The sequence below is a fragment of the Festucalex cinctus genome, chromosome 4 (assembly GCF_051991245.1).
Source record: "Festucalex cinctus isolate MCC-2025b chromosome 4, RoL_Fcin_1.0, whole genome shotgun sequence".
In the NCBI taxonomy this organism is placed as follows: domain Eukaryota; kingdom Metazoa; phylum Chordata; class Actinopteri; order Syngnathiformes; family Syngnathidae; genus Festucalex; species Festucalex cinctus.
Genome location: NC_135414.1, coordinates 25,670,229 through 25,695,241, shown reverse-complemented (window position 1 = coordinate 25,695,241; position 25,013 = coordinate 25,670,229). Strand labels below are relative to the sequence as shown.

At 40.0% G+C, this 25,013-nt stretch overlaps 1 protein-coding gene across 1 annotated transcript in view; it reads left to right on the top strand.

Moving 5' to 3' along the window:
- Window positions 1-25,013, top strand: part of ush2a (Usher syndrome 2A (autosomal recessive, mild)) — a 158,258-nt gene that overhangs the window by 53,799 nt on the left and 79,446 nt on the right. Inside the window, exons 30-47 of the mRNA XM_077519899.1 lie at window positions 102-232; window positions 3,424-3,550; window positions 4,321-4,422; window positions 4,688-4,876; window positions 5,103-5,233; window positions 5,326-5,605; window positions 6,496-6,720; window positions 8,586-8,666; window positions 10,150-10,338; window positions 12,021-12,161; window positions 12,955-13,030; window positions 13,588-13,673; window positions 14,618-14,777; window positions 17,560-17,722; window positions 17,805-17,952; window positions 21,397-21,554; window positions 22,413-22,560; window positions 24,024-24,179. Of these exons, the coding sequence (XP_077376025.1) occupies window positions 102-232; window positions 3,424-3,550; window positions 4,321-4,422; window positions 4,688-4,876; window positions 5,103-5,233; window positions 5,326-5,605; window positions 6,496-6,720; window positions 8,586-8,666; window positions 10,150-10,338; window positions 12,021-12,161; window positions 12,955-13,030; window positions 13,588-13,673; window positions 14,618-14,777; window positions 17,560-17,722; window positions 17,805-17,952; window positions 21,397-21,554; window positions 22,413-22,560; window positions 24,024-24,179 (2,691 nt within the window). The remainder of the gene's footprint in view (window positions 1-101; window positions 233-3,423; window positions 3,551-4,320; window positions 4,423-4,687; window positions 4,877-5,102; window positions 5,234-5,325; window positions 5,606-6,495; window positions 6,721-8,585; window positions 8,667-10,149; window positions 10,339-12,020; window positions 12,162-12,954; window positions 13,031-13,587; window positions 13,674-14,617; window positions 14,778-17,559; window positions 17,723-17,804; window positions 17,953-21,396; window positions 21,555-22,412; window positions 22,561-24,023; window positions 24,180-25,013) is intronic.

The following is a 25,013-nucleotide window of genomic DNA, read 5'->3' as shown; positions in this document are numbered from 1 at the left end:
TCGTGATAATTATCGTATCGTGAGCTTCATATCATGATAATATCATATCGTGATGTTTGGATATTGTTCGCATCCCTAATGTTTATTTTACTTTACTTCAGGTGTGGAATTGAGTTTCAGGACTCATTCTCCAAATGGCTTGCTGCTCTGTGCCCTGTCTCCTGGAAATCAGGAAGAATTTCTGGCCCTGCAGATTAAAAATGGACGACCCTACTTTTTATTTGACCCTCAGGTATGGACACTTTTTTTTTTTTTTTTTTTTCCCCCCACCATCAACACTGGGTGATTGTAATTTGCAGTGATGTTGAACTACACTTCATCATACCAGATTTTCTAGATGTTTTAGTTACCATACTTGCCCAATCTCGTAAGAAACAGCTCTCACCACTGAAAACTAGCCACATAAGTAATAATAATTTCATTAGTGTGCACGTATGTCAAAGTTTCATAGTATAAAATCTAATTCTGCTCACTTGACATATTTGCTCACCTTCATCAGTCTTTTTTTTTTTTTTTTTTTTTTCCTGATCCACCTCCTCTCCACTCTTCTGTCTTTTCTTCTCTCGCCTGCTCTCATCTTATAAATGTGATCTGTAGCCCGCTCATTGCGTTCTGTCAGGGAGATGGAGCGAGAGGAGGGGGAAAAAACTTTAAAAGTGTGTCAACGTTTGAATTGGACCGCAATTAACTCATTCCCTGCAGTCACCGCGCGTGAATACCAATTGCAAGCTAATTAAGCTTTGCACCCTTGCGCGAACACACGCGCGCGCACACACACACACACAGCCTCTCTTCCCTTATCCATCCTTACAGACACATGTAGAGGGGTTGAAGAGTCAATGACTTGGATGATGAAAGCAATGATAGCAGATGATTGCACATATTTCCATGCGGCCACCAACTAATTAGGCTCTCAAACAAAAAACATGCAAACGGCGCATACAGTAAATCCTTTCCTCGTCACTATCCGTGCAGTACGTGTAACCAAATATAATTTTCAAATTGTAACTAAAGAACTAGTTATGTGCTGCCGTATGCACGATTAAGTGTGCGTGTTCCTTTCCGCAACTCGGCTGACTCTTTTGTTTAGGGTTAGTTTGGGATAATTAACGACGAGAGTAGTCTCACGGTTTATTGGTGTTCCCCGAGATACATCCATCCTGGCCCATTACGTTTCCCCTATTAGCCTGTTGCGCTAGCCTAATGGGATTACTAGTGCACGGCGCGTAATTTAGCATGACTCATAGCTAAGTGATATGATTATGAAGGGCCTACATGACAAACATGGTGTACTACAAAGTATGAAATACCTGCTTACTGCATGTGCATTTCCACAAACAACCACTGAGCTTGCATTTGGGATGACTATTTCTTTATCCCGTAAGCAGAAAAGTACACTGGTGTCTCAAATATGGTCATAAAGTTTGTACAAAATCTGTTCTATCTGTATTCAATGAATTAAATTAAGCTGTCACGGCGTCACCATTGTGTTAAAGATGCAAGCACGATTGCCACTTGTTTATCTGTCATGCAAGTGCAAGCATAAATTGCTGACAAAGCCGTTATAATTCGGTCAGGGTCATGCAACAAACTTTTTAACATCCTAGTTATTTAAGTATACATCTACAGTAGGTTAACCACTACATTGTTGAATTCAAAATACAGGTAACGGCCAATCATGGCTCACATTTTCTGAAGCTGAGCCATGCTTTAATTTTTACCTGAGCAACGGCATGTCATTTCCAGTTGACAGCAAGTGACAAAATGGCCGCCCCCCTGGGAGATGGATTTTGATTCTTGACTCATTTTCCACAAAGGCAATATTAATCAGAATGCCCTGTTTAGACTATTGGGGACACATAAAGAACATTTCTGACTTGACTTCCTTTTTAAACGTGTTTTTTTACACTATGATAACTTAAGAAGCTGTTAAAACAAGACTGCTAATATTTGTGATAAGGCTCAACAGATGGCATGAAGTGCTTTGGTAAGCAAATTAACACCAATTTCAGAGTGTTGCATGCTCGTAAGGCGTTCTTGCTGATTTCTTTAAAGGTCTTTTAAAATGGTGCCTTTTGATATTCCAAGCTGTTGTTCATTGTCAGTTGTTGGTTATGATACAAGCAGTTTATTAAAACTGTGTGCTTCAAACTATTGATCCTTCTGCTGTCTGATTTCGCATTCTAATATTTTAGGCCTTAATCTATCAATCAAGTCGAGCTCGGCCTGCAGTGTAGTTAATTCTTGTAATGACTTACTCAAGGGCACCAACAGTGCGAGTTGTTTAGCATTTGTTGAGTATTTAATTGGCATGAATTTGGTCTGGCTGTGTCTCCTATTAAAAGAGTGAGGTTGAGACAGAGCACCTTTTAGCCTGCTGTCTTGTTAAGAAGAGCCAGCTAGCGTCGGTTGTAAAGATGCCAGAGGCTGATATACTTTGGCATTCATACATTTATTGATCCCATCATTAAATCTTCATCACTGTTTGTGTGGGCCTCTGTGCTGTCAGTGAGTTGTTGTTTTTTTTTTTTTTTTACTGATCTGGTCCTCATGTTTTACTACGTTACTTGTCTCTAACTTGCTAAAAAGCTGATCGCAACAATGATGTCAGACTTAATGGAGACATCCATCTTCAGACACACTGGAGTGTTCTTACGGTGATTTTACGTGAACATCGCAAGTACCATGTCGACTGTTGTTATTAAATTAATTTTGTAGTTTGTAGTTTTGTGCAAACCTTAACTCATTCACTCCCAGCAATTTTCACGGACGCAGTCCCGTTTGCTCCCGGCTGTTTTACTGGATTTTGACTGATTTTGCAAGGCCCACAGAATATTGTGTTCTATTGCTATAAAAGCATGGAACCTAGTAAAAGAAAGATTAAAGTCTCTTCTTTCATCAGGAAAAAAAAGTATGTTTCTATCTGTTTCCGTTTTGCAGCAATTAGCATTAGAAGAGAGCTAAGTTTCATCAGTTTTCACAAATCTATTCAAAATTGTAAGTAATTGAGCTTTTTTTTCTACATGGCCCTGGTTGATCTCCTTTGCTCTGCTGCCACCTGCTGGCCGTTTGTGTAATAACTACTATTTCTCCAACCGTTCTTTGCAGTTGAGAGGCTGCATCAAAGCCTTCTGTATGCTCTAGCATAAAAAAACAAAAACAAACAAACAAAACAAAACGTATAAATACGTCTTTGGGACACATAAAACATTTAAAAAAAACGTATTTACACGTTATTGGGAGCAAATGAGTTAAGCTTGTCTGAATTTGCGTGTGGCTAATGAGCAAAGTAAACAACTAACATGAAGATTACTGATTTACTCATGCACGCCCTAAGAAAGTGACTACAGTCTACACTTTTCGGCTTCTTATCCAAAAAGTCATTTTACACATGTTATTTGTCCTTTTTTCTATTGTGTGTAGGGCTCAGTGGTGGCTGTGAGTGCACAAGGGGATGGGGGGCGTGGCTACCACGATGGAAAATGGCACCACGTCATAGCAACGAGGCAAGGGGCCGTGGGAACGATCGTTGTGAACAGTCAATACAGAGGTAACACCTTCATACAGACCGCTGCAACGTATCACCCGTTTGTGTGGGTGTGTGCGTGTTCATGCAAGTGTCCATACATGCAAGTCTGTTGATGTAAATAGCGTAGGATGTATAAGCAATTGTGTGCGTGGGGGTGCGCGTGTCTCAGTGTGTGTAAACTTCCCAGTTGTTGAGGTATTAACCAGGTTAATCCCAGCTACTCTTTGAGGAATCTGGAGAGGAAACTACTGCTTTAGACGCGTGCACCCACATGCACAAACCAGATGCGCGCACACACGAAAACCCTCTTCTCTGTGCTGCTCTATTTTCACTGGTATGTTAACAGCAACTTCAGTGCCGCATGTTTTGTAACGCATTAGAAGTGAATTACTTTTGCGCTATATTGTCTGTCACAAGTACAATATTCTAAAAAAAAAAAAAAAAAAAAACATTGATCGACAATTCATCACAAATAGTTTTGCAACTGGAAAACCTATTACCGTATGCTAAACAAGCTTTGCACATCAATCTTGACACCAGAAAAGCTTAATGTTGCTATTTGATGATTATTTAAAATTGATACTCTATAGTAAGAGAAAACTATATGATATATCATTATATCCATACTTTGTCTCATTGCTGGACACATTTAATGCATTTAATGATGCCCTTAACAAAAAAATAAAATAAATAAATAAAAATGTTGCTCTGTTTGTGTTTGCTACCCTCACCTCATACCTCCCCAAAACACACATTACCCTTACATTTGCACACGTGCTCTACAATACCAGGCAGGTCTGCAGCCTCCAGTGGCAGCACTATAATTGGTGAGAATACAGGAGTGTTCATTGGAGGACTGCCGGAAGATTTAACTTTGCGGCGGAAAGATTCAGGTGAGTCAAACTCCACCCTCTCTTTAATTTGAATAACATACGTTACAATAAAATGAATATTATGCTAATTTTATTACGTTACAAAAAAATGAATATTATGCTAAACTGTCCTCATAAACATCTGGTCATTCTTGGGTCGTCTTGACTTGCGTCTTGACTGCATGTTGAACTTTGGATGCGTATTTTAGGCATAGAAACCCACGTTGGAAAAACCTTTAAAGAGTGACAGGTGAAGTTTTCTTCCATTCTTGTCTGTGCCCACCAGGGGCTGCCCGGCTGATGCGACAGGGTTTTTCTGGTTGCCTGAGAGACGTGCGTTTCAAGATGACTGACAGCCCCTCGGAGCAGTGGAGATCTTTAGACTGGACGAAAGCTACAGATAAAATGTCAGCCTATGAAAGCTGGGAGGGATGCCCAATTCATACTGTGGATGGAGCCCATTTTCTGGGTCATGGTAGGACAATGTTGATTGTTGTTGCTAATGGTACAGATTTGTAGCTTGAGTGATGTTATCGTATATGTCATTTTAATACTTGGGGAAGCAGAGATTTGCAGGTGAGTAGTATATTAAGTGGGGCTATCAATCACATTAGTCCACTACCAAGTTTTGGATCTGATCCGTAGGTGATTATTTAGTGCATCTACTAAATGTGTCCATGCTATTCTGTCTTTGTATTTAGGTTACCTGGAGCTAAATAGTGATGTGTTTAGTGGTGGAAAAGACTTTGACATCTCAATGGAGTTTAGAACAGATCAACTTAATGCACTTTTGCTTTTTACATACAACACACAGACTGATGACTATATGCTGGTAAGCTATGCCTCATTGAAATATGATCAGATCGGATATCTAAACAAAACACAAAATTGTTTTATTTCCTCTATTAATCTGTTAATGTTTAGGTGGAGCTGAAGGGCGGTCTCCTGTCATTCCTTCTCTCCACCGGACGTCACGTGACTGAGCTAAGCATGTGGGCGGGGCTTAGCTACTGCGATGGAGACTGGAAACGTCTCTCGCTGGCGAAACGCAGCTCACTCATCTCGGCCGCTGTCGATGACTGGGCAGAGGAGACGAGGGGAGCGGAAACAGCGGGGAGCCTTAGGGTTGATTCACCATTATACCTGGGTGGGGTGCCCCCTCAACTCAAACACAGGGCTCTGGACATCCACAGTCACAGACACGGTGAGATGTCAGACAAATTTGATCACAATAATTTAATTCATAATGTATTAAGCCCGGCGGAACGGTGGGTGACTGGTTAGCACGTCCGCCTCCCAGTACTGAGGACTCGGGTTCAAGTCCAGGCTCCGGCCTTCCTGGGTGGAGTTTGCATGTTCTCCCCGTGCCTGCGTGGGTCTTCTCCGGGCACTCCGGTCTCCTCCCACATTCCAAGGACATGCATGGCAGGTTAATTGGGCGCTCCGAATTGTCCCTAGGTGTGCTTGTGAGTGTGGAGGGTTGTTCGTCTCTGTGTGCGCTGTGATTGGCTGGCAACCAGTCCAGGGTGTACCCCGCCTCCTTCCCAGAGCCAGCTGAGATAGGCTCCAGCACCCCCTGCGACCCTTGCCAGGAATAAGCGGTCAAGAAGATGAATGGATGGATGGATAAAGCCCATCATGAAATTTTACCAAATAACATGCAAATCAGATTTTTTTTTAAAAAAGTAAAGTAAGTAAAAAAAAAAAATTCTAAACCTAAACACAGAACAAACCAAAAAGAATGATACAAGGTGTCTGTTTGTGGAACAATCTATATTGAATTAATTTGTAAAATTGTTATGTTGAAAGCTGCAGAACCTGCTGATATCCAGTAAAAAAATCTGTCCAAAAAATGTAAAAAATAAAAAATACATAAATACATAAAATAATAATAATAATAATAATAATAATAATAATTATTATTATTATTATTATTATTATTATTATAGTGAGGCACTCATAAATAATTTTTTTTAAAGAAAAAATCTGTACAAAAAAAATGTACCTCATGTACAATATTGAAACAGAAACTTTATTCTCATATCCTTTTCTCCTTCTCCTCTCTTTTTCCCTTTCCCCTGTCCGCCCTCGCAGGCTTTGGAGGTTGCATAAGAGGCCTCACCGTTCAAAGTGATAAAACAAGCCCTCCTGTCAGTCAAAGTGTTAATCTCTCTGTAGCCTCGGGACGCTCTGTTAGAATCTACCTCGATGGCTGTCCTAACAGTGAAAGTCGTTACAACTGCAGGGGCAATGATTCAGTGTTGGCCTTCACTGGCAGGGAGACACATGCCTTTGATTACAGTCTGCAGCCATTCACTGGTAAGAATTGCAAATCATCTTTTTCATCAACTCTTTCTCTGACCTGTAGACTGTATAAGATGAGTGCATTTGGGAAGTATGATGTCACAGTTGCCCACAATTACCAGAGAGTCTCCGCAGTGGAATGTGAATTACTGTGGCGAACATGTGATGCATGTCTCATGCATATTTCAAGGTCACCAACTCTTTTGACAACCGCAGGTTTTTATCTCATACATGTATTACATCAAAACAAATAAACTGAATACGAGGTATGCGCTGAGCCACTCCAGATAAATGCTGTAGCTTTATGGGTTAGCTAGGCTCCCTCGGTCCTCTGAAAAAGCATCTAAACATCATGCTTTTTCAGCATGACATTGCTCTATAAACATTACTGAGAGCGGAGATTTACGTGGCTCTCACAGACAGGCCCGCACGCATACGCGCGCATTCACCAAAATTACACTTGACCTTGTGCGCGCTGTAGGCGGAGCGCTGCACTTTTTGCTTTGCTGTGTTTTAAAATTGAAAATGCAAATTTGAATGTGTGTGTGTGTGTGTGGGGGGGGGGCAAAGTCGAGGTAAATGAATATGAGGCTCACCAAGAAGGCCGCTGGATTCTGGCCAGCCAAACGACACAAAAGGGAACTGCTAAATTAGTGCAGGGTTTCTGTCAGTCAAATGACAAATAAATGTTCTCAAAAGAATACACTGCACAATCAAATATGTGGCCCTTTTTTTTTTCTTTTTTACTCGTCATCGACTTGCTGCTAAACATCTAAAACCTTTTTTTCCAGTCTTGTAAAGAGTGTTGTTAATTGAGGCTCTCCATTGTGCTCCTTAAATGCCAAGTCTCATGTCATTTGCGGTTGTGATGTTATTTTGTGTAAAACAGAAACATTTCTGTTTACTGGATGAAAGCTATAAAAAAAAGCGACAGTTATATTCATCAACACTATACAGTTAGTTACTCTGTGCTTTCGTCAGATACATAAATCCCCAGTAAATAACTGTGGCTTCCCTCCTCCAGTGTTCTGATTTTTTTGATCACTTTGGTTAGTTTTGTCACTGGATGTGAAATAGTCAAGTCCAATATGATTCAATCATGGGTTTTTCCTTACCTTTTATTTATATTTTCCCTCTAATATGGAATAGGATTCCTTAACTTAATATGTACTTAACTCTGTTATCGAATGTTACCAATTGTTTGTATCTTGTTAAAATTATCTCCTGTATTTATATTAGAGCTGTCAAACGATTCCATTTTTTAATCAGCTTAATCACATTTTTGAATTTTGATTAATCGCGATTAATCACATAATTAAAAAGGCTTTTTAGCAACATTTTTTTTTTTGCCCGCCAAATCCGAAGAGCACCTGTAATGTGTTAATTCTTTCGCGATTTAATGTTATGAGAACGTCTTCAACATTTTTTGATCCACTGCACACACTCATCCTCCAATTTTTCTTATCAATTAATTACATGCATAATTTAAAATGAAAAAAAAAATGACCCCAATAGTTTGACATGAACAAATATTGTAAATGTCACGCAAACATTTATTAAATGCTTTACTTTAACGCATGTAGTTATGTTTATTGCTCAAACATAACCTGTGCTACCTTTAACGTAACCATCCGCTGCCAGCTAAAGGATTATCTGCGGTCAAAATTAACAGTACGATTAATCTGCGTTACTAGATGATTAATGCAACATTTTTATTTTTTTTTGTGATTATTCAATGAGTTAACGCTTTAACTTTGACAGCACTCATTTATATTCATAAACACATACTTTTTGACATTGATTCAGTGAATTGTACCTAAATCTTTGCCATGTACTTCTTTTTCCCCAAACCTGCCCTGCCATGTGCATTGACACATAAGAATACTTGTACAGGATCATAGCTCTGGGCGCAGCAGGCTGGGCAGCCTCGCCTTGGCAGAGAGGACGCAGCTGCGGCAAAGGTAATACATATTGCTGCGTGTAATTTATTGGCTGATTTACATTCACACATTCTCCAACCAAAATGTTTTAGCCCCGCTGTGAGTTAAAGCAAATAGGAACTACTTCCACCTGTTGGAGTTTGTCTCAAGAGATTTAGGATGAAAAAGCACTACACGCTGTACAGTATGTGAGACTCATCCAGGGCTGGTGATATTACACGCGCCTGACGCTATGAGAGATTGATAAAGCCACTATAAAGGGCATCCCAGTAAAAGGCTGTTAACCCAGAATGGCCCGGGTTCTCCCTTGTGTAATATAAAGCTGCTCATTAGTAGTGAACGATACACTGGTAGGTCTGGTGTGATGTGACCACAGAGTGGAATGGAGGGGAGGGAGGAAGGAAGTGCTAATAAATACATTAAGAACCCCCGGGAAGAGGAGAGGAAGGAGGATTGAGAGCCAAAGGTGAGAGCTTATGGAGGGGGGACAGCTAGAATGAAAATGGAGGAAAAAGCTGCAAAATGATGGAGTAATCATGGCAGGAGTGGAAGTAGAAAGAAGTATTGGCACGGTGAGGAAATTACTCTTCAGTCGTAAAATAATTTGTGATTCTAGAGGTATTTTCCATTAAAGAAATGCATGTCAGACAAATGATAAAAGATCTGCTTGGCGGCATTTAAAAAAAAAAAAAAAAAAAAAAAACTCTTACAGACTTTGTTTAGTATTCTCTGAAAGTGCGCCACATTTCGTCAACACATTGTAAATCCTCCTCATCCAGAATAGGCGAAGACTCGTGACAGATGTACAGAAACACGGAGAGATGGATGGAGACAGGAAGTGAAGAGGATGAGTGTAGCTTGACAGTGGCCGATCCTACTGCCATGTTCCGGCGAAGGGAAGTCGAGTACGGCTGAAAAGGAGGGAGGTTGATTACAGTGAAATATGGCCCAGAATGAATGGGTGGCTGTATTAAATCAGTGCTGAAAAAGTTACTACTCCCATAAATAGTATTTATGCTAATGGGAGGCATGATTTAGTGGGCCTATTAAAACATGTAAAGATGGGGGAAGCTAAAGCCTCTTGTACTTCCAACCTGTTGTTTTGACTCGTTTTTGTATATTTTTTGTTATCCCACATTCACCACAGTGTATTGCTCTATGTAATGTACTCTCTATGGAAAACATTTTTAGACACACCAATTAATTATATCACACCAAAATAGATTTAAATTTAGTTATTGAACTGCCCCTTTGGAATTTTATGGTTATGTTTTGAACATGCTCACATGGTGAGCTCATTTGCTAAATGTATATACATTCTTTTGAAGGAAGAATGATAATAAAATTTCAAATTCATCAGTCCAGGGGAGGGTGTGAATGTGAATGGCTTTTTAAAAAACTTTTATTTGCATCAATACTTGTAGCTTACTCACAAATACAAACAGTTTTATCAATATGCTTTTCATCATATCCAATAATCAGCTCCATATCTCTCACTTTCTAGTACCAAGCTCCGTTCCACCTCCCTCTACAATGGAGATTTTGAATGGCTTCAGTGTGAAGGTGAGCTGGGCTCCACCCACTGGTGATGTCAGAGGTGTGATTGACAGGTACGAGTTGCGAGCCTACAAGAGAGAGCAGCCAGAGATGCCACCTGTTAAATCTATATACCTGGCTAATGGAAATTTCACAGGTAAAAACAACTGAGTAATAAAGAATATATTAAGTATTTGAACTACAATCCAACGTTTATAGTTAATATGGCTTTTTTTTTTTTCGTTTTCCTGGGCATGTTCTTGTCATACTGTTTTATTGTATGTCGGCCCTCAGTAAAAACAAATCGCCGCTGTCCTTTTCACTCACTGCGCGGTCTTCCTGATTAACACAGACACACACTCGTCATCCCACACAAACTTGTTAATGTCTCCTTGGCGAGCCCCCAGCATTCGCAGACTGTCTTCATTTGGAGCAAGACACTCAAGACTATCCCCATGATGTCATACCTTGGCATCGCACCTTCCAACTCGCTCTCATTTTTCGATCTTTCTTCACTTCGTCCCCACCACTGCCGACGACGACGATGACGCCGTCCGCCGCTTCTATTCGTCCCCCGTCTCGTCAACGCTTCCATGTCTCCAGGCAAATATGAAGATGAGCTTGCCCGTCCCAGCCCAGTCATTGTCAGTGTCTCCCGATCGGCTCCGTGTCCCCTCCCCTCCCCTTCCTCCTTGCCAGACATAACGTCCAACCACGATAAGGCTTCGTGTTGATTTATGATGGCCTCGACATCTGACTGCGGAATCGCACCAACGGCTGGAAAACACAGAACGCAAATGAGGGTGTAATGGCAGTGGAGTGGGGCCCTGGCCTCTAATTGAATTAAAAGACAGGCGGCAAAGAGAGAGGGAGAGAGAAAGGGAGAGCGAGGCTCCATCAGACAAGTAGAGGTTGACTGAGGATGAGTGGGGATAACAGTGAAAAAGTGGATGGGGACAGAAAAAAAAAAAAACAATAAAAAGGACACTCCACTTGCCAACTGCAGTACTTCTACATAGCAACAGCGTCACAGTGAGCTGATGATCAAAGTACCTGTTGACATCAGCCTCGAGAACAAGACACACACAGGGGGATAGTTTAATACATGTAGTTAGGCCGGCACAAATTAGTGTGGTTTAGTTTTGCGAATGCTGAAAGCGTCCCACATATGTTAATCGGATTTTTATTCTCCTCACTTTTTTTGCCGAGAAACAACTCCCACATAATACTTCCGATTTACACCGTTCAAATTTCAACTTGCTTCAAAAATTCACGCATTCCGGGGTATATATCGTCTGATTCCACATTACTTACAGTACTCGCACAATTTGACGTCAAATATCAATTTTTCCCCATTTATTTTCAATGGGACTGACATGGAACTTTTTCTAAGTCCCACTTTCCACGCCCCCTTCCATACATACAACTGATCATCATTACCATCTCTGTGATACTGCTCAGTTCTTTTTATTCATGCATCTCTCAACTTCAATTAAAACTTTGTAATTTTCACATGATTCATCTTTCAATTTACTTCATAAATCATATTACATCATATTACCATTCAACTTTCAGCATTCCAAGTACAGCAAATTCTTCAGAAATTGCACTTAGTCTAGTGTTTATTAGCTATTGACTGGGAGCTTACTTTTATATATAATATGTTTGTTGGATAATGACAAAAGTGTCGTGCTACATTTGCCTGTCAGAAAATAAAGACGAATAAAGGTTTTTAAACAACAGCTTTCTAAATTTATATCAATTTACGTTTAATTAAATGATTCATTACTCCTCTATGAAAGCCACTTATAGTAAAAAATGGATGCCCTTCTTTTCCAGGTGTGTTGTCCGGTCTCACGCCGTCCACTCAATATGTGGTCACTGTAAGTGCGTGCACTGTGACTGGCTGTACAGAGAGTATTGGCAATGACAACTCAGATGTTACTGATTTGAGATCAGTCCTCAAAACCCCAGAGGAAGGTACGATGACAGTAAGACGAACACACATTAACTGAATGATTTTTTTTTTTTTCCTCCATCTGTTAGCTGTAGTTTGCTTTTAACTTTTTACACTTCACCAAAGAGGCACACGCGTACACGCACCCACACACATCTGGTCTCCTCAGTGACAGACATTTGTACTTGTATGAGGGGGGGGGAAAGAAGTGAGACAAAGAGGAGTGACAGATCCGAATGAAATAAACAGGAGCTGGAAAATGAGGACAAATGGAATGGCGGAAGCAGGATTGAATGAGACACTTTACAAGGGAGCAAGGGACACGTAGGATAGTTATGTCGCTTTCCTGAATGGCACAGTCAAGTACAGTTTTTTTTTTTTCTTCATTTCTTAGCCTCTTCATTAATCTGTTGTGGGACCAGCGTGCCTTGTTGGGGGGATAATGTGACAGTTGGGGTCAGCGCAGATGTAGCAAAAATCAATTTGAAGTAAAAGAGGGGAAAAAAAGATTAATATTGATTTACACTGAGTCTTGAGTTAAGATACTGTACAGTCTTAGTTAGAGAATGAACATATCCAAATGTACAAACACAACAAACATTTAACTCACTTCCCCAAAAGCTCAGATACATTTTGAAACATTTCACAGTTTTAGCAATGGGACTTTGGGGATTATGTGTTTATTGTTTTTTGTTTTTTGTTTTGTGACACCAGTCCTTGAACTTTTCTCATACAGTGTATATTTTTGCTATTTTTTTTTTTTATTTGCCCAGAACCATACATCTTATGAAAATATTGATCATTCTTTATCTTCAGCTCCTGATGCTGTTTCAGCTCCAACTGCACTGTCATCACCCTCAGCTCTTTTCGTCACATGGAGAGCTCCAGCAAGGTAACGTGCACACCTCAATGCACACACAATTTTAGCTTGTTTTTTCATGTTACAGATCTGTGGCTTTCTGAGCATTCGATAGTTGGTCAAATATGTGACGACTGGCTAATGCATGCTGTGAGTGTACACTGTACTGCAAAGAACAAAATTATAAAGTACCTTGAATATCGCACATTACAGCTCAAACTGTCATGAAGGCTAAGCTAAGCTATGCTAATTTTCATTAGTGTCACATAGACTTTTATAGATACCCACCTTAGTCACCAATATTTATTCAATATTCATTGTGTTCCAGATCGGTATTAAAATTAAAGGGTTCTTGTTAGTACATAAAAACATTGCAATTATTTTGTCTTGGTGTGGAAAAACATATAGTACAGTATAGTATCATCTTCTGCTTGCCTGTTTTTTTTGTTTTTTATTTTACCTTTGGATCATTTCCCCAAATGTATGAAGAATAATTTTATAGCATATAAAAGCCAATATTTTATACAGTATTAACTACTGAATAATGTTCTTTTATAGCTCCCATCTCAATTTTTTTGTGCCACTGATAGGCCCAATGGCGTCATTACACAGCACCGTCTCTATCAGAATAACCAAATGGTCTACAGCGGGGACGGGAGATGCCACAACATTACTGGTAAGCGGAGAGCAGTAACGAGCGTGTGCCTGTGTGTGTGTGTGTGTATGCGTGTCTCAGCCTCGGGACGCAGCCTTAGTGTAAAAAGGAAAAGAGGGAAGAGTGACGAAAAGCAAAATGGAGAAGGTTATTTGCATTTGAAAGAGCAGATCGAGCATCTCTGTTCTTACCATGGGAATAGCACTTTAAAATACACACACTTGAAACTGCGGCGGCGGAGAAACAAAGAACACTCGTGGCACAATTGCCAACGCACAATTTGCCTTGAAAATGTTCACCAAAGAGACTTAAAGAGGGTACAAAACACGCGCGCGACCACAGAGACTTGAGATGCAAATAAAGACATAGTGAGACATACAATATTTATAATATGCAGAAGCTCTCATAGGTATACGAACCCACAACAGTAAGAATGTCCTCGCATAAAGCCACTCGAGTGTCTTCATATAATGAATTTGATAAGAGTAAATTATCCCCGATCTTGAATTTAAATGTGAACGTTCAGATTCATACACTGTGTGTGTGCGTGTCTATTTGGGTCAAAGAAGGCAAGAGACATATCATTCATACTGGTTTAATAATGTGTCTGATGTTCACACTGATTGCAAGGATTATGGACAGTAATTATACAGTATGCACAAGAGGAGCAGCGGGCCTGTGACACACCAAGAGAAACAATTACAAAGGCAACAAGGGATATTCTGGAATATTTTACTGCATTTATTCTGGGGCTGCAATTTGGTTAATTTTGGATATGGGTTAGTGTGGAAAACATACCAGATTATTGTCATTGTAAAGGCGGACATTTTAATGCAGCTTTTGTCTTATTGCAGCAGGAGTACCTAATGTTGTGGCTATTGAGTGTAGCTTTCTTGTCATGCTTGGATTTGTTTCATGAAACTCTGCCATCACTCATCCTCTGTCTGTTTCATGCTGCATTTCAGGGCTTGGCGTCTACACTGCTCACGTCCTGCTGCTGTCTGCATGCACTGCTGCGGGATGCACCAACAGTTCAAAGGTCACAATGTTGACCTCCCAGCTTCCTCCCGGGCCGCTACGAGCGCCAACTCTGACCTTGCTCGACTCGCGGACCATTCTGGTGGAGTAAGCGCTCACTGTTGTTGACACATTCTCAAAATTCCACTGCATGAAAGAATGGAACAACAATAAAGGCATCAGTAGCACATACTGTAGGAGCGAAAGGGCAGCAGCGCTCTGGTGACCTTCTGAAGTTGTGTTTACCATGCAGAATATTCACTTGACACACTGCACTTGACCTTTCCTCTCTAGAGAGAGGAAGATAAATCTCTTACACCTTTTACCGTCCTGGTCATTTGAAAATGTCGCCGGACATTGTGTTCGTGTTTACGAGTGTGGTGTGTCCACGACAAGCTGTTGTCACAGAAACAAATGAAAAAGACTTACAAAAGGAATCACAAATGCAGTACAGTAGTTGCATATTTCGTCTACAGTATTTCTTACGAGCTGAATTGTAAAGTTTTAAAAATATTTAGAAATGAATCCTGTTAATTTAAAATTGCTTGTCTCCATCAAGTGTGAGAGTATGTATGAGATTTAACGATGTTAAAATGTTGCTTAAACATAATAGTTAATTGAATTTGTATGACTGTAGTTGGAACCTGAATCTGTCCGCACTTATAGTGCAAACTTCTTAGATAGTCGTCTCGGACATTTTTGTCTTTAAAATGGTTCCGTTTTAACAAAAAAAGCAGCACTGCCATTTGTACAACAGAGAATTTTGCTGTACCGTGAGTATTTAAACTGTTTTCAGCTGTAAATTCACCTGCTGTGGGAAGGAGTGTGTATTGCCTTGTTAGCACATTGGCAACAGGCAGAGGTTGAAAGATCACACGTGGTCAATATTTCCCTGTTGTGTTTGTGAGAAAGGCTGAGAAAGGCAGAAATGTGCATTTATGAGAAAAATGAAGAGAGGGAAAGGTATAAGTGATTAATTGAGAGCTTGAAGAGAAGGAGGGAAAAAAAAAAAAAAAAGAGGATGCAAATGCAAAAAATGTAAGGAAGTGAGGGTAAGAGACTGTGAGAAAGGTTGAGGGAGGCTCCGGGATCGGGATGAAGCAATATCAGCAGATTTATCCTCTGCCCTCAGCTCACAATGCCTGACACAAATGCATTCATACGCGCGCGCAGAAAGATATTTGCACAGAGAAAACATGAAGCTTTTTGTGTATACGTGCTGTATGTGTATGCTTTTCTGAATGAATGGACAAACATTCTCAGATACACAGTCACCAGTCTTGCTATACATCTTCCCACAAGAGAGGAGTCTGTTATACAGTGGTTATAAAAAGTATACACACCGCTGTTTCAATGCCAGTGTTCTGTGATATTATAAAAATGAGGGAAAGATAACTGATTACAAAACGTATCCTTTCATTAATGTGGCCTGTTTAACTCAATTGAAAAAAATATCTCTCTTTTTTTTTTTCAGAGTGGAAGCAAAAGAACTTACAGAAATAATGTGGATGCACAAGTATGCACAACTACAGGGATATAAATGGGAGTTAGTAATTAACACCAATTAAATTTCAGATGGTCTAATACGGGTGTACCCCGCCTGCTGCCCAAAGCCAGCTGAGATAGGCTCCAGCACCTCCCGTGACCCTTGTGAGGAATAAGCGGTCAAGAAAATGGATGGATGGATGGATGGATGGATGGATGGTGAAGTTCAATCATGGTTCAATCAAACATGAACAAAATCTCTCAACTCAGATGTGGGAAAATGTTTTCTGGTCTGATGAAACCAAGACTCAACTTTTTGGCTTCGGTTCCAAAAGCTATGATTGGAGCACATAAAAGACTGTTCTTCACTAAACTGACTACTTAAAGCTTGGTGGTGGTAGTATAATGCTTTGAGGCTGGTTTTGCTTCAGTTGGATCTGGGACAACACGTAGAGAATTATGTACAGTTTGAAATGCCAATACCAGTCAGTGTTAGCACAAAATCTTCAGGCTTCTGTTTTGATTTAAAAAAAAAAAAAAAAAGTCTGAAAAGCCTACTAGAACTTCTGAAATATACTTGGGGTTAACCAGAGGCACTTTAAATGGTGTTTGGTGTGAATTGACTCCCATTAATCTTGGGTTTAAATTCAAATCTGCTGCATCTACTGTATAGATCTCAAATCTACAAAATGAAGACCAACACATGAATGTTCACTTCCTTTAGATGTAATCATGTCCCAGCTCTTTAAAACCGTCAGTTTTCCAAAACCGTTTGTACAATCAATTTAGACTCTAGAATTGTTCCAACTTGCCTTTGATTGAGCTTTTGAAAAGTGGTCGTACATCACAGTGCCAATCGACAGAGTATAAATCTTATAAAGAATGTGATAGATTAGTCAGAGCGGCTAATTGTGTGCTAACACACGCTCATCAGTCATCCCACAACCGGCGTCTAAAGGAAGGAACCAAGAAAGGAATTTATCACATTTTGAAATTGCCGCCCCTTTGTTAACACCACCTTCTTGGGAGGGCTTACATGAATTTCAGGTCTATTTATATTATACCTTGATAGATTATTTACTTGCTGTGTTCTCCTCGCAGCAGTTGGAATTTATCACCATGTTCAAAATCGGCATAAAGTAAAAATGAATCATTTTTAGCACATTTTCTACTGAAGTCCAGTTTACAGATTCTAAAGATGTGAAACAAGCAGCCACAAAAAACTTAGCAAGATAAAACCCTACCCATGGATATACATGAATTATTAAGCTGCAAACCAACACTTTGTGTTCTTTCACAGTCCAATTATACAGCATGAAGCACAGTGAAAAGGCAAACTTTAAAAAAATAGCTATCTACAGCTGTACAGTCTAAGATGTATGTTGGTTCTTCTCGCCTTCACCAGGTGGTCTCGCCCCTCTCAGCTCAATGGTGTGCTGGAGTTCTACTCCATCTTCGTCTCACAAGATGGGGCAGAGCCCACCCGTGTCCACAACAGCTCCGAACTTGTTGAAGACCACACGCTCCGCAACCTCACTCCTGGCACGGCCTACACCGTCACAGTGGCCGTGAGTCTTTTCGATTTGTTTTGGATCCTTACTTTCACAGCGCCTCCTGAATTCTTCAATGAGTTTTGTGTGTGCACTTCAGGCTTGCACAGGCGGCGGCTGCACCCGAAGCCCCGCTGCTCAGGCTGTAACTGAGGAAAGCACCCCAGAGAATGTCCCAGCGCCACTAGTCGCCCCTTTGTCCCCATATGCTCTGAACGTCAGCTGGACAGCTCCTGATACTCCAAATGGTGAGGATATACATGCCCTTTTTGCAATATATGCAAATACAGTTAGCTCAACATATGAATATGTATTTTGTATATGTTTTTTTTCTGTCTCCATGATTTTCTTTTCTTTTTTTTTTTTTTTTCTTTTTTTTTCTTTTTTTTTTTGAAAGGGTGTGGTGGATGGAAAATAATACACTGAAACTAGACTAAGTGCAATTATTTCTGGAGAAATTGCGTGGGAATGCTGAAAGCTGAATGCTAATATTTTGAATGCATGTGGAATGCTTATGAAGTAAATTGAGAGATAAATTATGAAATTATGACCTCCTGGTTACTGGGAAATTGACTTTTTCCAACTGTGCCACCAAGCAGTATCAGACACCTGGTAATGATGATAAGTTATATGAATGGATGGAAGTGGGTGTGAAAAGTGATACTTAGAAAACGTTCAATATCTGTCCCATTGAAAATGAATGGGGAAAAGTTAATATTAAACGTTAAATTGTGCAAATACTGTAAGTAATGTGGAATCGGCATTCCCACAATGATAATGAAATACAATTATGCATGCAATCATAATCCAGTCCATGGTAAAACACACATTCAACTCAACTCATATGAATGCACATCAGGGTTGAGGTAAGGAGAGAGAGAGAGAGAGAAACCGATAGGATTGTGGAAAAAGAGACCATAGAGCGTCATGCAGGAAACTGACAGACACTCAGAGCGAGAAGAGTGCGCTGCCTCCCTTTGCTCCTTTAAGTGGAGGAAAAGTGCTCCCTTTTGACTGAGAAGAGAACTGCAGGCTGGAAGCGCTTACCCTCGCAGCATCTGCTTTTCTCCCCTCTCCCTCTGTCTCTTACTTTTTAACGGCATCCAGTCTACTTGCAGCCAATTCAAATTTGTTTGCCACAGACCTGGTTTATGTACTTTGAATGAGAACCGGGGCCATTCATGAGGATTGTAGTTTCAATTATACATTGCCTGTGCAGTCTTCTGAATTTTGAGTTTAGTTCAATTAAAACATATTTAGTCTTTATTTTGAATGTAACCAACATTTAATTGAGTAAAAACACATTTTAAATGCAAAATCCTCAAATATCCACATTATTTTATCCAAGTACAAAATACCCACCTTTAAAAACTTGAGACTAAGCACAATATTATGAACTATGAGCTTTTTTTTTTTTTTTTTTTTTTTTTTTTTTTTTTTTTTTTTTTTTTTTTTTTTTAAAACAACCGCCAATATTTGTTCGCCATTTGTACGTCAGTATGCACGATTATGCAATGTTGCAACTTTCGGCCTTTCCCATCAGGTGTCGCCTTTACGTGTCACTCACATGCTTTGTTTGGCATAGTTTTTACACCAGATGCCCTTCCTGAGGCAACCTACCCCCTTTTTTTTTTTTTTTTTTTTTTTTTTTTAAATCCGGGCTGGGACCGGCAGTGCCATGGTATTAGGGCACTGACCGGGACTTGAACCCGAGCTGACTGCATGAAAAGCAGCAGCATTTAGAAGCAAAATTATGGAATAAACAGCTTGAATACCTTTCACAAATATTTCAGTTTGTACAAGAATCCATAACATAATTGGTCTCTGTAAAAACAAATTGTTTACCACTGTTTTCATGATGGAACTGTCATTTGTGACATTATTTCCTCGGTGGTTACTAAATGAAGGTTTGTTTAGGATATTATGTATCTGTCGCTCTCCAGTAAAAAACGTGTCTCCATACATTGTGGGTTTGTTTTTGAAAATCATTCCAAAATTATTAATTATTATTAAGGATTTTTTGATTAAAAATAAATAAATAAATAAATGCTTACTATTTAGAGATACTGTAATTGTTTTCATTTTATAGCGAACCTATGAAGGCGCCACTTTTGGTTCTGATCCATCTGATCTCTCAGAATTTATGAACCCAATTAATTTTACAGTATGATATCCACTTTTAAGGTCTACTGTAGTTTTGGCTAACACCACTTAGCACACAATACACTGATATGTTCACGACGCGCTGACTATGTTGTGATAACGAAAATAAATGAATTGAGTGAGGGAAGCCATGTGAGGATTTGCCAGCCAATTTCATATTCTCCTACATAGAAATGCACTGCCACATATTATCAAATGTTATTGCCATGCTCGTTAAAGTATGTGTAATTCCATAATGTGTGAATTGTGTGTGTTTTAACGCTTAATGCCACATGAGTGCATTTCGCTCCATAAACCCTGTGATGTGTGCGCATATTAGCCAGGGTAAATTACTTAAAGCTTTCCTCATCTGATGACAGAAATGTATAACAAGGGAGACACTTAATCATGATTACCTGATTTTCTCATTGTTAATAAGCTTTCAGTTTTTTTTTGTGCTTAGAGGAGCGCAACGCCCTTTTTTTTTTTTTTTTTTTGCATCAAGAAATGACAATGACAATGGTGATGGGTTACAGAGGAGTGAGATTTTGTATTATTTTCCCTCACTCGTCCTGTCTCTCTCTCCCCTCCTTCTCCCCAATTCCGCAGGGATTTGTGGGGGATAATCCTCTCGGGGATTAGGTCGGGGCAACACGCAGACAAAGAGGGGAAATAAGCCTGTTATGCATTCGCTGCTTCATTTCCCAACCTGTCTTTATTACAGCCTATACCGATATGGGCTTATTCACGCACACACACCGCGTCCGCGCACACAAACACACGTGCACCCTCGCATGCATGCGATTGGCCACATTAAGAGCTCCCCTGATGTAACTGGTGTCCACAGGGTTTTTGTGTCTTCATTTTCCTGATAGGTGTGTGTATCTGTATTGAGCAATAATAAAACCCACACATGATTAAAGCAGAATAGACTTTTAGTTCTTACCACTGATCTTTTGAGCCCCCCAGTATGCATTTTTATTACGGAAAAGTACATTTGGGTGCCATTTCCTTTTTTATTAGGTGGAGGTAATGTAATGTAATTATTGGGCTGGCGTGTATGCGTGCATGGCCTTGTACTGTATCTCGTGTCTGTGTATATATTGCAGTGTACCTGTGTGGGCACACACACTTCATGGCAGGCTCTCTCAGGTTATTCATTTATTTATTTTTTTTAAATCTTTTGGTTGCGTTAGTGCTGTCTTTGTCTTTGAATCATACGTCCGAAGGCCCACTTTCACTTTTCATAGTACAGGCCTGAGATCCAAAATCACAACACTGACTTTCATGTAGTTTGCTCACAGTGACTACAACTGACTGATGCTAGAGAGAGATGGCTAGAAACTCCATCCATCCATCCATCCATCCATCCATCCATCCATCCATTTTGTATAACACTATAGTCCTCATTGGGGGCAAGGGTGAGCTGGAGCCAAGCCCAGCTATCCCTGAACTGGTCACTAGCCAATCACAGACCTGCTAAATCAATCGCCATTTACAATCACCATTTAGTCATTCTTTATTTCATTTTATTTATTTATTTTAATCAGGTATCATAACCAGCTACGGCCTTTGGATGGACAGTGCTCTTATATCAAACGCCAGTTCCTCTCAGAGTTTCTTTGTGGTGAAGGATCTTTCCCCATGGAGCAGGCACGTACTCAGGCTGCAGGCGTGCACGGCGCGTGGCTGTGGCAAGGGACCAATGGTGAGTGAGAAGTAACTGGCTCATATCCATAACATGCAACGTACGTGATGATTCATCTTGTCAGCACAAAGAAGATTATTATGACAGTGGGTTTTTTATTTATTTAATTTATTAATATTTATAACAGTGTACACATCGTACTGATTTTTCAAATATTCCTATTTTCTGTCACCTTCAATTTAAACTGATTATTAACTTTGTAACTGTATATTTTAATACAGCTCACTATTATACCTCATGCTGTGGTGTCAGATAATGTGTGCATATTCATCCCTTGATCACTAAACACAATAAAGCTGCAATATAGGTATTCTTACTGAAAGCATTATAAAACGTGTGCGCATTCGTGTGCATGCGCGTGCTGCCGGGTGTCATAAAGGTGATCGATTCTCTCAGCTCAATAACGAGGGTCGGCGTGACGACAGTGACATTTGCTGGGAAATGTCACTCCTTGCTCAACGATGCCTCTGACGACGGGCCGTATTTTGGGGCATTTTTCCAATACGGGCGCCATATTTAGTCCAACGTGCCAAAAACAGCTGACGCAGGTGGAGTGGAAGAGGACACAATGAAAAAGGGGGTTGGGGGGGTCAAGAATAGCAAAAATAGAGGAAAGAAAAGGAGGGATTGTGAAGAATGGAGAAGAATCAGTAAGGCAAACACATCTACTTTTATATCTCTAATTTTATGATTTATGAATGCATTGAATCTAAGAGGAGCTGGGGGGGATGTTGAGGGATTTTGGCGAAGGTTTTTAACATAATTTTTTTCAACATAATTCTGCTTACTAACAGGTGGTGGTTAGGATACATTGTGTATCTTCATTTTAACCCATTTGTGTTTTTGTTTTTTAATCAGGTGGAAGTACGCACACTAGAGATGGCCCCAGAAGGCCCAATACTGCTAGAATTGACCAACCACAGCTCTCGGTCACTACGAGCTCGCTGGACTGCTCCACCTAGACCCAATGGCGACATGAGATACTCTTTGCACTACAAACGTGAACGTAATTCATATATTCAATCATTTGTTGTCTTTACTTGTCATCGTTAACAATACACTGAGTCTGATCAATATTCTATGTATATTCTATATTCTATTCTGATATTATTTATAAATGTTTGTATATTTATTTACTTTTGTCAACATTCAAAAATTGGAACCTCAAATGTAGATCAGGGAAATTGTGCCTCTAAATTTGCGCAAAAACTTGAATGGCAAACCGCCATGTAATTTCAATATATAAGACTTCATCTTAAGGAGGTTTTCGCGATGCCACCACATATGATAAGGGTATCGGTGAGGGCAAAGACAAAGTGTGATGGTGACCACAGAACTTGAAATGCTGCTTGTAAGGTTTTGAATGCGGTGTCAATTTCTCTGTCTGTAAAACTCTGTTTCAGCATGTTTAGCGTTTCCTGCGAGCATGACTCAATCATGCTTTTAAAATAAGTTCATGGCAGATAAGTAAAACAACAATATGTCTGCAAAGACACTGTATACCAACACAATAACTTTGTGTGAAAGTCAGGGGGGGAAAAAAACAGGGTGCCTGATAAGAAGAATAATCAAATTGTTGTGGTGGTGGAGAAAAGCTGGAGAAATGATTTCACCTGTGTGGCTTGGGGAGGATTCATGGGACCAAAGCAAAAAAAAAAAAAAAAAAAACTGAAAACAAAAGTATGAAGATTGAGCAGAGAACAAAGTCAAGTTGCCGTAAAACAACAGGATGAGAGATTCACGCTTCCATAGATGTATTGGAAAAGATTGCAAGTTGGAACTGGGCAACACATGACAAACAACACAACAATGAAATAGAGCCAACACAAACAGGAAAAGTCGACAGAAAGGGGGGAAGAAGAAAATTGAACAAAATGAGAATAGAACGACTGAACACAAACTCGCACAGTGGTCCTTTAACTTGCACAGATTCATCAAGTCACGCACATACACGCGCACACACACACACACACACACTCTAGTCAAGAGTGTTTGATCTGCGCCTCACACAGGAACAGACAGATTAAAACGAGTGGAGGGAGGGATAGAAGAGGTGCACAAGAAAGAGAGATGGTGTCTCGCTCTAGTTCCCCATAAGCCAGTGTTGCTTTGATACACGGTGCCTTCATCAGTTCACAAAGGCCTGATATGTGTTTGTGTGCGTCTGTCCATCTAAATATATTGGAGAGGCTTGCATTGTGGGATTTTCTGATCCCTTTTCTTTGACTATCCTTGCATAACCTCAATATGGAAACCTCCCTTTTGATCATTCCCAGTTAGTATTCCTCTCTCTTCAACTCTTTCTCCCGCCTCCATTTCCCCATTCCACGTGCGTATGTTTTATTAATCACATTCTCGCCATCACGCTGATGACGCTAATAAATAAATGCACCGTGACAATAATGTCACCCGATGTAGGCAGCAGCCTCAGTCAGATTTACGCCACTTCTCTTATCTGTCGTCGGTCAGATGGCGATGCGGCGCTGGACGCAGGCACGGCAGCCGGCGGGTGGTTGACGTTGACGGACCTGCAGCCGTACACCAACTACAGCTTCTGGGTCAAAGGTTGCAACACACAGGGATGTGTTGAGAGCCCGGCGCTTAACGTTACTACGTCTCCAGCAGGTACCACAAATGCACAAATCCCCTTCAGCAACTATCTGACTTTGCTTATCCTCGAACATGATCAAAGGGAGAATTTTGTGGGATTCTGTACAAAACTATTCGTAATTGGTCTTTTTTTTTTTTTTTTTTTTTTTTTTAATACACGGCGGGAAAGCTACCTTTTTAAATTGGTCATTGTCTGTAGTTTACCTTCACTTCAGCATTTTCAGTGCTACATGTTTTTGGAGTATAGAGCCTGGACTCGTACCCCAAATTTAAATAAAATTTGCATAGACCAAGTCAATAGATGGCTGTTGTCAATACCATATTTTTCGAAACAGATTAAAGCTGAAGATCTTCATTTCAATCAGATCTAAATTGTCAGATTCATATTGGTGTCGCACTAAGGAAAATCCTTTTAAAAAAAAAAAAAAAAAAAACTGCTATAGTTGTCCAAATATTCACTAACTAACCTTAACAAGGAAAATACTAATGATTGATTCATGATATTTTTCCCCAAAAAAAATATTCAGTACCCCCAATATTAACTTGCAATGTGAATCTTGTGTGGTATACTAACAACTTTTTTGGCAAGAGGAACATAAGCCGTAAGCTACTAATTTACTGACAAAAAAATGATTGATGAGACTGTACAGCAGTTTGTCGAGTCTGCATACCCGTCCTATATAGTTCAAGCTGAGCTAACAAGGCACATAATGCTCACCTCAGTGCTTTAGTTAATGTTAACCAAAGAGTTGAATACAGACTCATGTACCGCACCCATTCCTCCAACAACAAAAGACTCACTCAGGAAAGTTCCAGTGTTCAAGTTCAAAACAAAGACATGAGAAAGTA